General features: G+C 47.0%; 1 protein-coding gene across 1 annotated transcript in view; it reads left to right on the top strand.

The window, feature by feature from the left end:
- The window catches only part of LOC142568337 (hemicentin-2-like), a gene marked incomplete at its 3' end in the record, with an annotated part of 187227 nt that overhangs the window by 63574 nt on the left and 106574 nt on the right, over positions 1-17079 (top strand). Inside the window, exons 12-13 of the mRNA XM_075678343.1 lie at positions 266-371; positions 4028-4155. Coding sequence (XP_075534458.1) covers positions 266-371; positions 4028-4155 — 234 coding nt within the window. The remainder of the gene's footprint in view (positions 1-265; positions 372-4027; positions 4156-17079) is intronic.

Here is a 17079-nt window from a genome sequence, read left to right as displayed (position 1 = left end):
GTTTTATGCAGCAGGGCAAACTTTAGGATAAAAAATGTGTGTTCAGCGGAGGAGGGGTGAGTACAACGGGGAAGGGAGTGTGCAGCGGGTGTATGGGAGAGAAGGGTGGGATGTTGTAAGTTTTGGTTATAAGGCTGTAAAATTGAGCACCTGTGATTTTCGTCACCGAAAGGAGCTGACAACGGGCAAAGGATGAATTCCGGTCCATTTCTTTTTCTTTTTTTTTCGATATAGTCACGCCTTTTCATACTCGCAAACGCTGCAGGTGGTGCACGTTGTACGCGCCACGGAGGACACGGAAGGCGCGTACGCCTGCCGCGCCACGAACGCTGCCGGGTCGGACGAGCACACGCTCTTCCTCACCGTGCTCGGTGAGCTGCGTCCATCCAGCCTACCAACAGGCCGCAGGATTGCTCCTAATCTGATACCTTGATTATTTACTAAACTTCGCCGAATAGAACGTTTCAGTCTGTGTGTAGATGGTCAGAGTATTGGCTTAACAATATCGGTGAAACGAGGTCATTTCATTAACTGAGTTATTTTAACGACCTTATCGTAAGGGTTCATAATACGGGCGATTGGTAAGGTTTCTGCCAAAATAGCGAACATTTATTATTATTATTATTATTATTATTATTATTATTATTATTATTATTATTATTATTATGTTTCACAGGCACAGCTTTCGAAACCGTTTCAATGCTGCCGTAGCATTTCTATGACCGCACTATTGAATGAGCGTTCTTGTTCATCCGCCCACTTATTAAAGACCTCGTGGCAACACCACAGCGGCTATGTGCTTTCTGGACTATCTACAGGCCTACAGTGTGCAGGATTTTAATGATGAATGTTGTTTATTCTAACGTATTGCAGGCGGATCTACGCCACTAATATAACAATATCTTAAAAGACCATCACTGACGTGCCGTATTCCTGTTGCGGGAGTGAATAGTTGCACACGTAGAGGGCGGCACTGGATGCTGGCACGTGGAGTGGTCATTTACGCATGCACGAAAAATGACTAATATGGGCAGGGCGACTTACGCAGTGGCGTTCGAGTGAGTGACGCTATCTTAGGAAGCGTCTGGCCATATCCACGTATCATCACTGCTTTCTTTCTAAGACCAGCCTGTAACACACCTTCGCACTTTTGCCACGCGATCACACAAGTGCAGCAAGGAATGCAACCACGAGTCAACCGTCGATCCGGCAACTAGCTTTCATTTTTGTTCTTTGATCGGTTTCGTAATATTTTATTAATGGTGACGCAGAAGAAATGGCAACGATAGCAGTTGTTTCGTGAAGCAGGATACATGAAGCTGCTGCTACTCATGAGCGTACTTCTGTCGAAAATTCCATCACCCTTTTCTCGTTATGAAAATTGTCGTGCAGACATGCTTGAGCACGTAATTTTACTAGAACAGCAGCGATAATTAAGGAAACGAAACGATCGTGTTCTTTCGTAATGGTTTGGTACGAGCAGTACGTTACGTAGGAGAGAGGAAAAGAGATCTGACCTGGGATACCAAACTGCGCAGCCTATACGTCATATGTCATCAAACCGAGCATTCTACCTGCTATAAGCGAGGCGAAGAGATAACGCCTGCACTGGGGCGCTGTCAAACGCCACTTCGTTATCCGCCGTGGTCATCTCGTGCACCGCACTGCACGTTGATCAACACGTGGTGCCTGCGACTGTAGCGCCCTCCACCAGCATTGGGCTCCACTTGTTTTCGGCCATATTCGCAACTTGGCGAATAAAACTCGGAAACGCGAACAGCAGGAAATAGTCATTGAGAATTAATTAATTTATTTGTATACCTACTTGAATTCACCGTGCATGGTGGCATCCCTCGCAACCAAAACAAACGATTAAACCGCAGAAACCTCTTCTTTCTGAGGAAGTTGCGTTCAGAGTTCGGATCGCTGCTAAAGGCAGCGCTTTTTGGAACAATCAGAACGCGTTTTCTGTCACAACTTTTCTCGTAATCAAGGCAAACGATAAACGCGCATAAACCTGTGTCGCCAATACGCTTGTTCATTCTGTTCACTAAGTTCTCTCACAGCATTAACGCATCCTCTTGATCTTCAGACCATACGCGTGCAACTCCAAAGAGTAAAATGACGTTTGAAATTTGTGCAGTGCTGTCCCCCTTGTTTAGGCAAATCACTTCTACAGAAATCCGGCAGCCCGCTCCGGGGCGCTGGCCACGAATGGAACCGGTGAGAGAAACAATAAATGTACGTTGAAAAAACATCCTCCATATTTTGAAATTAAAAGATGGCCAATCTAGATTTGCGATTAATAATGGTAGCAAATTAAGTATTACCCTCAAGGAAATTAGAACTGCAGAAATGTTAAATTTGGCGTGCTATTCATGTTGGCTCAATACACGCGGTTGCGCTAAATCAGGGGAACATGTTGACGATCCTGATGGCTGAAAGACAGCAGCCTAAAAGAAGGTGGAGAAAAATTATATTTATTAGTCCCAAAGGGGCCCGCACCTCCTTTGTGGTCCCCTGGTCCACCACATTCTTCGTGTGCTGCGCCACAAGTGGCAGAAATAATTTTTCGTTGAACACTCCTCCCATCTACTGTTTTTGATGGTAGCTTTGAAATAGGTAACATATACTTGCAAGTGGAGGTCGCGTTGTTTATTCGATGGATAGGCTCCGTAATGTTTACTTCTTTAAGGGCCTAAGTTAAGACAAGCTGTACGATGTGGTGTCAATAATGGTTGTATTTGTGCTTTCTCTATAATTGAAACTCCCTGTTTACAGTTAAAGGGCAACTCTGACATTTTTGTTTTAAACCATGTAAGTATATTGTCGTTTTCAAATGACATTGACCGTCTTATCACCGGTAGGGTGGTTGAGTTTACTTAGAAATTCATCAGTAATCTTAAATAACCAATAAGCGAGATACCAAAGCCGTAACGGGTAGCTGCTTCATGTGCTGTCACGATGAGTCGATGACGTCAGATCCTACACTACCAAAATGTAAACACGCAGAGTTCGTGCTTAACACGCAGTACACGTGGCGATAACGCCAAATAAGCGAATCTGATGATGTCCCCTGATGACACAAGGAGCTTTTAGAGATTTTCCAAACTAGACAGCTGCAATTTCAGCCAAAATATCAGCGACAATGGCGGTGCAGTCTCTGACGTCACAAACAGAGGGTGGCCAATAAAATGTCTTTAGTCGGCAGCACACAACCAATCTTTAAAATTCATTTTCGGGAAAGCTAACTGACTTGCAGTCATACTGTTTAGCACCGATAATCAGAGTTCAAAAGAGACCACACATTCTAAATATTATTAAGGTAAATGGACATCGAAAAATCGCCGGAGTAGCCCTATGAGAGAGACTGTCGAACAGTCGGGCGTCGCAGGCAAAATTTATTATTGGAATAGACCGTCAAAGATAAATTAAACCAAGAAGAAAAGAAAAATGGAGTGTGACTGAACAGTCACACGCGTATTAAATGATTTGTATATTTGAATGTAAAGGAAGAAAGCTGCGAGAACACAAGCTATCATAGTCAGACGTCGCAAAAAAAAAAAGAACGAGTTTTCTGCAGCTTCGTCTCCATGAACTCGACGTGGTAGGTCTAGCCGGTTGTTGTGCTGGTTCATCCGAACCAGACCGTATTTAGATGAACCTTGCCAGGCCGGCTGGGCGTGTCAACTTACGGCTCGACGCTCGGTTGGTGCGACCCCGTTAGCATTTACACGAGCCCAATGACCAGACCTCGACCTGACAAGCCCACTCGACCACACTTCTTCGGATTCAGGTTTACATTTCTTGTGGCAATGCATGCAACCCTGTTAGTACGCTCAAGCATGTATGCCCCACAGTAAAACGGCACATTGATATTCAAGGGGACGCAAAGCAGAATTTCAGAACGCTTCACTCTTCTGGACCACGATCCTCTCTTCCTTTCACCTACATGAGGGGAAGAGAGCATGTCAGCACCGACCCCATCGCAACCGTCTAACACGTACTGCGTCTCGTACCAACGCAGTGCCACCGCGTCTAGTGACCGACAAGAAGCAGCGCGTCTGGCGTCTGTCCCAGGGAAGCGACGTTCAGATGGAGTGCTTCGTGTTCGGGCGCCCAACCCCTCGCATCATCTGGTACAAGGACAACCAGGTCAGTGGGTCATCGTCGTCAACTTACATATATTATTTTACTGCATAAGCGTTAGGAACGTCGAAGTGAAAATGGATATATATATATATATATATATATATATAGAGAGAGAGAGAGAGAGAGAGACCGTTTTATTGAGGGGGCCGCCATTTTGCGATCGCAGCGCCGTCTATCTAGCGGCGCCATGCTGGTATGTGGGATTGCGCGGGAGCGTGCACGGCGAGCGTGCTGTTAGTGGCAAGTTTTCGCGCTTTCCCGAAAGTTGTCAACAAGTTGTTTGGATTGCGAAACTTAGCGTGTCTTCACTAAGCTTTTAGCATCGATATAGCCGGAATATCGAAAGGCGACGGGCCGAGAGGCGCTCCGGCAGGTTTCCCCACGGTCGAAATAGGAGGCGAGTCGAGTCTGAACATTCTCGAAACGTAACGTATATATGCATGCAACGTGTTATTATTGTATATCTAGCCTTCAACTCTATTAAGGTATCACTCAGGCGACAACAATTGGAGGTGTCTCCATGGGTCGTGCGGTGTGGCGCACCAGCGTACGTCCCAATCCAGGTAACTGCAATACTCCGAGGAAGCACGTTTTGCTAGCTTTCGTGGTCCTAAAGTTTTCGCGGTGCGATTTTCTAAACATTTTTTATCTGGCACCGAGGCATCAAGCTTTACAAAATAAAGCATTGTAAAATAACTCGATCAAAAGGGCTCTTAACGTGGATAAAATGAGCCGATGATAGTGGCCGCGAATATGCCACGATCAACCAGACGCACGCGACGCGTTGAAAGGTTATGCGCACACTTAGGTCTCAAATGGAGCCTGTGCGTGCAAGGTCACCTCGCCTACTCGAGAGAGCCGAAAAATCAACAACTACTCCTTGCAGCGGCAATTTTATTTTCTCCAGTAATGCACCGTGCGATGAGCGGCGTTTACAGCTTGCGGGCTAGATTCGGAAGCACGGGAGAACCCATGTGAACTAGGGCCGGCTGGCACTCAGTAGGCATGGCTTTAGCTACAGACTGGAAAAGAACACACGTCCATTACTTAGTCGGCACGTACTGACGTGATAATACGTCCTCAGTCAACTTCCGCCAGAACGTTGGTTTCCAAGCATGATAATCTTAGAACACGTTTAAACAGAATAAGTTAAATGTGCGTGCACGAAGAAATAGTTAGTGTCATCCATTCGCAACAGTTGACCGACTCGAATACGCACCTTTCTTATATATATATATATATATTCAGAAAAGTAGCTCGATGCTCTACCCAATAGGCCACAGCCACAACTCGTTGCACACGGTACCTTATTCGTCAGTCGAACGAAAACCAAATGCGCACAGAAGCGTGGCGTGAGTTGGGAGACTTCTGCAGCGCCTGAATCATCTGGCGGCGGGCGGAAAACGCAAGCACGAAAGGACCTCGTTGCACACGGTGGTATCTCTGTCTATATTTTGTCGGTTGACAAAGCACACGATGCGCACGGCAGGGTGGTGTAACCTGGCGTGAGAGTTTAGAGGCTTTTGCATCCCTTTGCTGGCGTCGCCTGGTGGCAGACGGAAAATAGTTCCTTGAATGAGGCCTGGGCGTGAAAGGAGGCCGCGAATACACGAAAAGTGCCTCGAGTGGCCCGTCACGCGGCAATCTTGCGTGTATTTGCGGGCTTCTTTCACACCCGGAAAAACACTTTTATGTGGCACCTATTGTGGAACAGAAAGCTGCATCCGGAGTTTTTCATGAAGCTCTACAATTTTCTCATTGACACTTTTCGTCTAATTATAATATTCGGAAAGTTGATTAATCAATGAAGAATAATTAACTAATTAGGTGGGATTAAAAAATAGCTTGAGCATCTCCCAGCCACCGCAATCAACACTATCTTCATTCTTTCCAGCTACGTGGCAGTTGCATATTTGTAAGCTCTGGCTAAAGTTAGCTGGGACACCCTGTATATGGAGGTTGTACGTCAAGCAAACACAAACTCCTGGCACTCCCTGGACAAGACTGCTTTAATGATGAGCGTGCACGTTATTGCGTTGCCGGAACAACACTTTGCTTAACTTGTGGCAAAAGCTTTCCATTGCTAACGCATGCAGCCACTTCTCATCAAATTATGCCAGCATCCTTATGCTATTTTTAAAAATCTTGATATGACAGAAAACTAAAATTTTGTTTACGAATTGACACATTTATGTAATGCATGTCGATGATCTAGCTGGTACATGACTTGGAAGATAAACAGCGCTGACAACGGGGCCAAAGAGAGAGAGAAAATAACGCAGAGAAAGGCAGGGAGGTTAACCAGAGGTATTTCCGGTTGGCTACCCTGCGCAGGGGGAAGGGTTAAGAGGGATAAAAAGATAAACAGAGTAGAAGGGGGAGATAGAAAGAAAGGGAGACAAGCACGAACAAAGCGCGTACACTACAGAGCGGTAGGGGGCGGCATTCTTAGAGTCAAAAGCAAAAAGCGCAATATCGTGAGTCTTCTCGTTTGCAGGCCAGACTGGTTGCAGCCCGGTTAACAGTGGAGGTAACCGTTGTTTTCCAACCCGATCTTCTAATGAGTGGTACGGCCACGGCTACGTACGGAAGAGGGCAGGCGCTATATTGCAAGTCGCCTGTCACTCAATCGCGCTTTCGGCGTTGTGAGCATGCTATATTATCCCAGATCTAAAAATACAGGAACGCTAGAACTTGCGCTAGAACTTCGATGGTGTCATATGATGCAAGTTTCACTCACTTTCGGTGACCTGCTGTCCGACTTGTTTGAAGAGACGTTTGGAAGTAACTTGCGATCATGGTATTGTGGTCATCACGCGAGGCATATTGTTATTTGATCCCATTCGGGAATTGATGAGGTAGGTAGTCCGAAGCAACGGCTACTTCCTGCTTAGAAGCCTTTGCGAAAATTATGACATCCGTAGTTCGCATTAAAATAAGGGCCAGTAGCTCCGAGAGGTTTGAAAGTGTCATGTCTCCTGGCGCCCGTCTATTCTGGATATTGCCGAGTCGTTTATAGTTAGGATGGGCTCTCCACAGCAAGCAGCACGTGTAACGACGAGCTAGGCGAGCATGGACTAGGCGACGGGCCAATGGTCGTCTGGTGTTGGACGCGCGGGCAGTGGCGAGACGCTCTCCCTATGTCCATAATTATCCGCCTACTTTGTTCTTGACATCTTTTATGTGCTCCCCCCCCCTCCTTGTATCCATCCACACCCCTTCTCAAAATGATTTTCCGTCAGTCACTGCCGCACTCTTCAAAATTCACTGAGTTATTGAACGTCACGGCGGCCCCTAACATGTCTATATTTCTGTTTCTGCATGGACTTCGAGTCCATTCACCTACCTGCCCTCCCGGCTGTTGTGGCAGTTTCTTAGTTTCCTTGGCACAGCACCCCCGACCTTGATGTATTCTGTCGTGCGCAAATCAGCGTTCTGTAGGTCTTTCTTTCCTGTCCACTTTTTCACCTCGTTTTCATTGTTAACAGCGTGTAAAAACTAGCCTAACGGCAAGATCTTCTCAAGTCTATTAACATAATTAAAGTCAGAGACAAGGGAAAGGAAAAGAAGAAAAAAGAAGCGGGGTGTACTTATTATGCGTTTCCTAAACAAGCAAGTCTCAGTATTTTCGGAATGCTTTTCTTCCGTGCAGCGTGGTCGAAGAAACGGTCAAGTACCAGAAATGAGAAGGCTCTTTGACGACAGAAAGCCCTGGTGGCGAGCAACAATGCCCCCAAGTTTTATGCACGCACTCGCCCTATCTTTATCTGCGCGTGGAAGTTTTAGCGCTGATTCCCCCTCAGCAGTTATGGTGAGCACGATCCGGGATGAGGTGCCCTTGTCAGATGGGAAGATGACTTGGCACCCATAGGTGCCGCGGCCCAGACCTTAACCCGCGGCCCAGACTCATCAAACCGACATCATCCGATACATTGACCCCGGCACTCCCCCTCTAACCGGGCTGACTGGGCGGGGGGCTTTCTTTCGGGCCAACGGGCCTGGACAAGGGGGCTGTTGTGGTGTAGCACAAGTGAGTTGCTGCACTCAACACACAAACAGCCATGTCGGTATTACAGAACACAGGACACAAGCCTGACTTACACTCGAACTACCTCGACGCAAAAGAGGTCAAGGCATACAACCATGGAGAGCACCAAAGCCATCCGCGGAGAAGCGCGACCACACGAGGGTGTGCCACCACCGCTTCCGGCTCTGGGTTTCACTCAGCCAAACAAAACCCCGTAGATCGACTGGCACACACGGCCGAGTCGAGTGACCTTAGGAGCATGCATCATAACTTAATGTAGAGCTTTCCACCTAACTCATCAAAAATCACGACAGGACGAGCCCACACTTCGAGAAACTTCTTGTCGCCCAAGCGAAGCCGCTCCCGGGAGTGGTGGAACCAGACCTCCTTCCGTGCTTTCGCAAGCACTTCGTGAAGGCATAGCGCCCGTCCCCCGAAAATTGCATCAGAGCGTGCCAACCAAACTTGGTATGAGCGCTCGGCGAGAAGAAGCACGAACTGGTTAGTCGCATGTTTAGGCAAAGGGTGCAAAAATCGGACAGTCTGATATGGAACACCTTGGAGCTTAAAGAGACTAGCAATCCTTTGGAGGGGAGCCGCAGGAAGCAAATACTGCGCAAAGATATGAACCGAGTCCTCACGACCGCCACTAAAGGGGCACACTCCACGAGCCGGGACGGCTGTGAAGGGCTTGTAACTCAACGGCAGGCGCCCTCGCGCCAGGTGGTCGATGAACGTACCTCGCCTGGCGTCGTGGAAACTGGCCGTAATGAGCTTCCAGTTTGGCCTGTGGATGGACAGATCGTACCTTTGGGAATGCAGGGGGAGACCTTGGGTGAGGTTATCGACTAGTTCTTGGACTGGAGTTGAAACTACGTCGATGCCGGAGTGACCCTTGCGGAGGCTTACCAGAGAGTTCGCAGCCGCCGCATAAATGGCGGACGGGGAACCTGAGCGAGGCACGTAGTGGGAAAATGTGCTCTGCGAAAACAAGCGGAGTCGAGTGCTAAGAGAAACGGAAGTTAACCTTCGAGTTAGGAGCATATCCGAGTTAAGAGCGACCTGGGTCCACCTGAGGTGTAGTGCAGTAGTCACGATGCCCAGGTCGGGAATTCCGAGTCCTCCCTTAACCCTGGGCAACTTGAGCACCTGCCCAGCTACATATTCAGTTGTCCCGTTCCAGAGGAAGCGAAAGAGGACCCTCTCCAAGATAAGCTTGGTTCGGGATGGAACAGGAGACACACACGCCACATACGTCAGGAAGGAAAACAGAATTCAGCGAAGAATTGTCGCTCGAGCAGTCATTGGGCATGACAACGCGCTGAATTCCTGAATCCTGGTTTCAAGCCTTAGCCTGTTGCCAGTTTTCAGGAGAGCGACCGTCTGGTTCTAACTGGAAACCTAGAATGCGCATCCGAGTTTTCACGGGGAGACCACTAACGGGCTGTGGACTGGACGGAGTGGAGTTCAAGTACATGGCTGTTCGACCTACTCAACCTTGCACCGCTCACCTCGCAGTAACTGTCTATGACCTCCAAGACGCTGCAAGCTGATGCCTCGCCCGGGACGACAATGGTCAAGTCAGAGGTGCGCCATGAGTGGGGCCGCAATGTTCTGTGCATGAGAGAGGGGATCTCCCCATGACCCCCCCCCCCCCCCCCTCCGACCGCCTCTATCCCTCGCCTTGCTTTCAAATTCAAGGTTTCCCTTTCATCCACGTCGTTCTTTCGGAGCCCACCTCCCGAAACTTTCCCTTCTGTGGAAAAGGAGATAGGGGGGGTCGTCAGAAAATGTCGGAGCACTTTCGACTCCCTGATCCCTTCCACCCCTGGCTACGCCAATATGGGCGGGGGTGGGTAATTAGATTTGCGAAAGCTGCTTGAAAATAATCTTTAAGTATCTTTCTATATAATACCAGTAAAAAAAATGTACCTCCTGTTTTATATTCAGTGCGTCCCAGGTATCATGCATCAAGATTTAAAAGTATGCAAATACCACGTAGCTGGACGGAACCAAGGTGATGTTGTTTGCGGTAGCTTGGAGATATTCCGATTATTTTTTTGCGTTCTGCCTAATTACATATTTAGTCTTAGTCTTAATTACCTAATCAACTTTTCAAATAATATAGTTAGATGAAAAGTGTCAATGAGAAAATTGTAGAGCAACATGAAAAACTCCAGATACAACTTTCGGTTGCTCAGTACGGGCTACATAGAGGTGTTTTTCCTAGCGTGAAAGAAGCCCGCGAATACACGAAAAATTGCCGCGCGACTGGCCGCTCGAGGAATTCAATTTGCATTCAATTTATGGCACATGTTGCTATTGCGATATTGAAGCCCAGCAGTAGCGGCACCTGCTGTGTTAACAAGAATTGTAAATTGAGTATCACATTCGAGATCTTCTTCCTCAAAATTTACTAAAAATTTTATTGGCGTACCAATTGAGAACACATAGAACTGCTAGAGCAAGAATTCTGGGAAACCTAACTAGAATTGTCTGTATTTCTAGCTCACTTTCAGAAAAGATATCCTGGGAGTCGTGCCACTGTTGGGATTTCTGCTAAGGAGTCATGACTTCCCTATTACTCGGCTTCAGTTTTCTAATTGCAATACAGTGGAACCCCGTTCATACGTTTTTCACCGGACCGGGGGAAAAAAACGTAACAGCCGGGAAAACGCAACAGTGAGGAAAGCTCCGAAAATGAATGAAAAAAAGGGCAGCTTCAACTATAGACAATTTATTTCCACAGAGTGCGCTTAGGACTTAAAAAAGCCTAGAATGATGGCTTGCCGTTTCTTTCGCTCGGTAGAAATCGCCACACGTTTTTCAATAGCCTGGAAGGCCGCATTGCTGTCAGCGTCGCTGTGAGGTGCGACGTACCTGCAGAGGAGGTCTAGAGCCGCGACGGCTTCTCCAAAGCTAGGATTTGGCCACTGCCCGGCATCATGCGGCTCGTGCTCCTCGTCGTCACCGCGCCACGGCAATGGCAACGGACGAAGGAATATCCGCGGGAAATTTTGCCCTCTTTGGCGTAATCATGCTAACCTGCTAACGACTGCTTAGTATTGCTGCGGAGCGCGCGCGTCCGAGCAGCCCGGTTGCGCGCGGCGCGGCGTGGGAGCAATGTAAACAAGAGAGGAGAGCTGTCCCGGTAGGCGGAACAATGCCACGAGCAACGCCAACTTCCGGTTTCACTTTTGCTTCACAAAGAGTGACGTGAGCGCCTCTCCCGAGTTTCCTTCATCCGTGAGTCGACCCGTCCAACAACCATGCGGTGACCCTAATCACAGTGATGATAGTGAGAGCATTTTTCACGAATGGCCACTTAGTGCGGCCTCTCGAACTGGCGTGCGGCTTTTTGCAGCCAGTTCCATAGCCAAGCCCGGCCAAGCCCAGCCAAAACTAGTCAAAAGCCAAAATGGCGGTTGGAGCGCGTTGCCTACTTCAGCGCAGGCGGGTTCGGGGTGCTAAGTTGCGACGTATCATGCGGGAACGTTTTCACAGCTACGACGTAACAGCGGGGTTCCTTATACATTGAATCCTATGGAAGCTATGCCGGGACCGGATGAAAACGACGTAGCAGCCGGGAAAACGCAGCAGTGAGGAACGTAACAGCGGGGTTCTACTGTATGTGCAACAAATTTTAAAAAATGAAATAACATTTAGTGAATCTTTTTAATTAGCCGCCTGGACATTTCAGTTTGTCGTGCAAGTAACGTCTGCCTCTTCGGGCAACCGTCCTGAAATTTAGTTGGGGGATGAAGCGCGAGGAATTCGGGGACAAAAAAAAAACAACACAGAACAGTAGACGAGCGCTGACTTATATCTACCGGAGGGGCAGGCGCGTCACTTGCTCCCCCCCCCCCCCTGAAAACCGGGAATACGGCGCCTGGAGTCCCAACCGTGATCACTTGAGTCTAAAGAAAGCCACTTGAAGCCCTCATAATGTGGGTCTGGCCTCTCCACCAGTTGCACCCGGACCCTTGACTACATTGGTGCTTAAGCGCACTCATAACCCGTCTGTATATAGCTCACATGATCTGCTCGGTTCCAGCGGGCAAATTTCCCCACCTCTGCAAATGTGTAGTCTTTCGAGTCTTGATCTAGGCAATAATTCGGGCTACTTGGTGTGTCAGTAGTGCAACTGGGGTTCCCAGTACTTTCAAGACTACTTTCATTTATTTGGCCATGAAAGGTGTTCTCACGGTGAAATTGAGGCAGCACGAAGCGGTTCGATTCTCGCTGCCAGCGCTCTTCATCACGCCAGCGTTATGACAGCGAGTGCTTGTGGTTATCGAGTCAGATGTGTTTATAATTTACCTGTGCGCGCGTGACACCATACTTGTCATAGGCGCATCTACCAGTTCGGGGGGAGGCATGCCCCTACCACCACGGTTAAAAGTGAAAGGAAAAAGTAGGCCATTTGCGCCCACCATCCCCTCTACACACACACACACACACACACTTCTGAAAGCGAGCACTGTCGGCTGCACACCGAGAAATACAACAAAACAACAGCTGATGCCAAGTTTTCTCACACAATTGCGCTCACATTAGTATGATTTCTTTATTACCTATCCGCTGCTTGGGCAGCTAGGATTGTTTTTTGGGCATCGCCGCCACGTGCTGTAGCATATGACGCTCGGGCGGCCGCACTAAGCAGTTAAGGGTTACCGTACTTCTAGGTGCGAGACGCCTGCGGGACGTGCCTTGCAAGCCTGAATTGCTGAAAACGCTGTCGCTGAGCAGTCCAAAATAAGTTTGATCTACCATCCCGTGTTTGTTGGGGCCGTCTAACCTAACCAGCTTCGAAGACACAAAAGCAGGCTTGCTATTTATAATCTACCGGTCCTCAATCAGCGTTGCTATTTTAGCGATATTGTGGCTAGATTTAGTGACTTTTTTCTCTGTTTACAGCAAAGTTTTCTATTTAGCAATAAGAGACACTTTTATTGACTTGAATGAACAATTGGCGATACTTTAATGACTTATAAGTTAAAAAGGTTGTTTGAAAAATGGCCTTCTAGAATGCAATTTAATATTCAAAAGGTACATGTAAGCAGCCGGAACTCGCTGTACGACGCATAGGTTGCGAGACCATGATGAACCAACGGTTGTCTTCCCACTAGTGTCCTTCACATTGTTTTCATTGTGCTTCACAGCACAGTGGTCATCATAGCCATCATAGTGCTCATCAAATTAAAGTTTCTTTATTATTTACAAAACCTATTACAATGGGTTTAAACACTGCAGGTTCAGTAGTGTCATTAAATCCGTTCGATTGGCAGACGTGCGCAAGCGTGTCAGACAGCTAATTTACCAAAACCAAATTGAATAAACTTTCTGCTCAGATTCAGAACACAGCCGCTGAATAAGATGTGTAGACTGCGTAAAAAAGCTGCAAATATCGGAACGGCTCAGCTCGTGCACGCGCGTCTGAACAAATCGCTTCCGTTTCTCACGACTTCTCGGAGCAGTCAGTACTTCACGGCGGCTTTCAAGTAGATAAAGGGCAAAAATGCTGTCTTTCACATGTAGAAAGCTCGCATAATTCTCATCGCCGCGTTGAGAACACGCGGCCAAGCGCGTTCCAAGGAACTTAGTTCTGCTACCACGAACGTGGAAAAGTGCACACACTTTCGGGATAATATGCAGACTAAGCGCATTTTCACGCTAGAAAAACTGCGTACAGAAGCTTGTCGCATCGCATAATTTCAGTGCACTTCTGTTTTCATCATTGTGTACATGCTGCGACGATAGGTTTCCGTCGTACGATAACTCTGTAGTACAACAGAAGTTTGTCGCATTACTTCAGGAACACTTCTGTTATGACTATTGGGGGCCTGTTGCAATGATAGTTTTCTGTCGTACAACAACATTTTTTCTGTAGTACAACAGAAGTTGGACGCATTACTTCAGGAACGCTTCTGTTGTGACAATTGGGGGCCTGTTGCCACAATAGGTTTCTATAGTATTTCAAGAGCTCTCTGTAGCACTACAGAAGTTTGTCGGGTTGCTTCAGGAACATTTCTGTTGGGACAACAGGGTGCCTGTTGTGATGACAAATTTTTCTGTAGTACTACAAAAGTCTGTTGTAGAGCTTCAGCTTTCTATTGTAACAACAGGCATACGACAGAGTGTACTTCTGTATTCACAGCAAGAAATGTCTGTTCTACATCAGAAAAGTCTGTCGCTGCATCAGGAATCTGTAGTTACTACAGAAAAGTCCTGTTGTACAGCAGAAATTTGTGTAGTACTGAAGGCAACCTCTGATGTCATTTTCAAGTGGGGTTGCTTGTGTTCTCTTGAATCGAGCTGTATTTGTAGCCTTCCAATTTGAAGCTCGTGAAAAAGTTAGGGTGTCACAATCCGTTATGTGAATATTAAAGGTAGGCGATTGAATATCGACTTTTAAGAATACGAATTTAAGAGATGGCTTGCTCCCTCAACTCGAAAAATAGTTGGTACGCAACTGTCCCTGCATTTTTATTTCAGCAACCACGCTTTTTTTAAGGGTGGACAACCCCATGTCACATTTCCAAATGACAAAGATGGCCTGCTTCGTCCTAAAAACCTACGTTAACACGCATGCGTCTGCACTTGAACTTTGATAACACTGCGCACACAGCCATTACGGTCAAGACCATGGAAACGGCTACCCCCCAACACGAACTTAATGCAAGAAATAAAAAAAAATCAACAAGAGGATTGACTAGCATGCCATTTCTTTTTATATGAAGGCAGAAGCGTACGAGGACAACATCTCACGTGTGAAACCACAATAATGCATGACGAACGAGAAACACGAAAAAGAAGGTTCCCTCAATGTGTCCTCTGAGGTAGTCAGTCTCAGCGTTATTAAGTAAAATGGATGTTTTGCTGACGCAACTGTCACCCGCCTACCTGACAAGGAACGCTTCTACAATGTCACATTCCGCTTTGCCTCTTGTTTTCTTTAGAAACTGTGTTTTCGAAGATGTGCACACACCCGAGTCATTTGCTAAAGGGCGTCCGGTGTTGGTGCGCACTTACAAATTGTGTTCCTTTGCCCTTTGATTAAACGATTTTCCGGTCTGCCTTATATACTGGCGTCCACAGCTCACCGGAATCTCATAGATAACATTGGACGTGCATTGTGTGTCGCGAGTTCTCTGTCTCGTCGTACAAAAAGGCAGTGATTCTTTATTGTCGTGGTACACAGCTTAGACAATTTACGAGGCACCGAAAAAGCTACTTGGACGTCGTGCTTTCACGCTATTCTAAGATTATTCGATACCCACTGAACATAGGCAATTACAGAAACATCCTTCCTGCTATTAAGTGCTGCATCTGTGACTTGAGGCCTCTTAATTCTTTGCATGAGCGCTTTGCAAACGCATGAAATTACGTGTGACCCGCTTGCTTGAGGCGGAAGAGTTGATTTTGGAAGCTATGTCACATGACATGAACACAAGACTTGCCCAGGGCTGGGTTGAGGCAATTTATTATCATGCCCCGCCTCACTAACATTGAATGAGCCTTGTCAAAATGTAATATGACCTTCTTTGACCTTGAATGAATGAAACCACGTTTATTCCACATAAGAATGCGCCGAGGGCGCTGCGGTGGAAAGGGAGGGGCATTATTGCAAAAGGGGAAGGGTGAGGCTGCCATCGTTTTTTTAACGAATGTCCTGGAGGCAGCTAAGTGGGGCCGCATGACTCTTGTGGCTGTCGCAGAGCCGATCGCCACAAGTCTTTATGACAACGAATGCATGAAGACTTCAACCTTGGGCGGTACTCCCAGCAACCGTGGTCGTGAAACGGGTCCTAATGCCTAGAAATTGAAGTTTTAGGTTGGCCGGCAGTTCACACATGTATTTTAGTCCCTCGCTTTCATCCTTAAAAATACACACAATATTACCAATCATCTGGGAGACGTTCACGCCCATAGCGCCTTTCAAGATAATCAGAAAGTCATTCACATATGTACATATATTGACGACATTCCGGGATATTCCTTCACCCATTCAGTAAGCTGACATGGCGGCTATCTTGGACCGCCGCCACATATTCGCAAAATTGCAGATGCATTGCACGGGCTTCTGCACCCTACTGACCACTCTCTTTTTAAAGCGCTGAAGTTGTCATATAGCTGCCAAGGACAAACGAAAGTATTAGTCGATAACGTTGGCAGCAGCACGTCACGTTTCGTCATCTTGATGAAAAGGCAAAATTGCATTTTACAAAAGTTCCGCTTACCGGCACAAATTTCAAAACACGTGACCTCTAGACAGCCAACCGTTTTCTTCCTTAGGATAAACGCTGTTGGACAAGTTATTTCACACTGCACTAATGATCGGTTTTTGAGTGTGAACACAAAGCGAGAGCACAGACAGAAGGTTTCTGTTCAGCGACTGCATCGATTGGCAATATACCCAATTTCGCAAACTGTTTCATACCTTAACTTGGTGCATTCTCTATCATTGCAGTGTAATTGACTGGCCTTTATTCTTGCTCAGTCGCAATTCTTGCTTCTCTGTCAGTTGTTTTTTTTTTCATAGCCTACCAGTGCACAAATATGTACGGCGACGGAAAGATGGAATGATAAAAGACAGTTGTAGTGCTATTTCAACAAAAGTGTATTAGAAGATATGCATACATACCTATATATACATGGTACTGAAAGGAAAGCGTGCAAATATCGACACGAATAGAACTGAAACGACGTCGGAAACTCCGTTTTGACCGTTGTGCTTGTGTACGTGTTAGTGTGCCTGCCTTTCAGTACCATGAATCCTTGTTGCCAACTTGCACGACTTTCCGAATTTCTAATATTGCACGCGCACACACACACACACACACACACACACACACACACACACACACACACACATCTAGAGAGGGAATATGCACAAAGCT

This window comes from Dermacentor variabilis, unplaced genomic scaffold (genome assembly GCF_050947875.1).
Source record: "Dermacentor variabilis isolate Ectoservices unplaced genomic scaffold, ASM5094787v1 scaffold_18, whole genome shotgun sequence".
Lineage (NCBI taxonomy): Eukaryota > Metazoa > Arthropoda > Arachnida > Ixodida > Ixodidae > Dermacentor > Dermacentor variabilis.
This window is presented reverse-complemented; position numbering and strand designations above follow the sequence as displayed.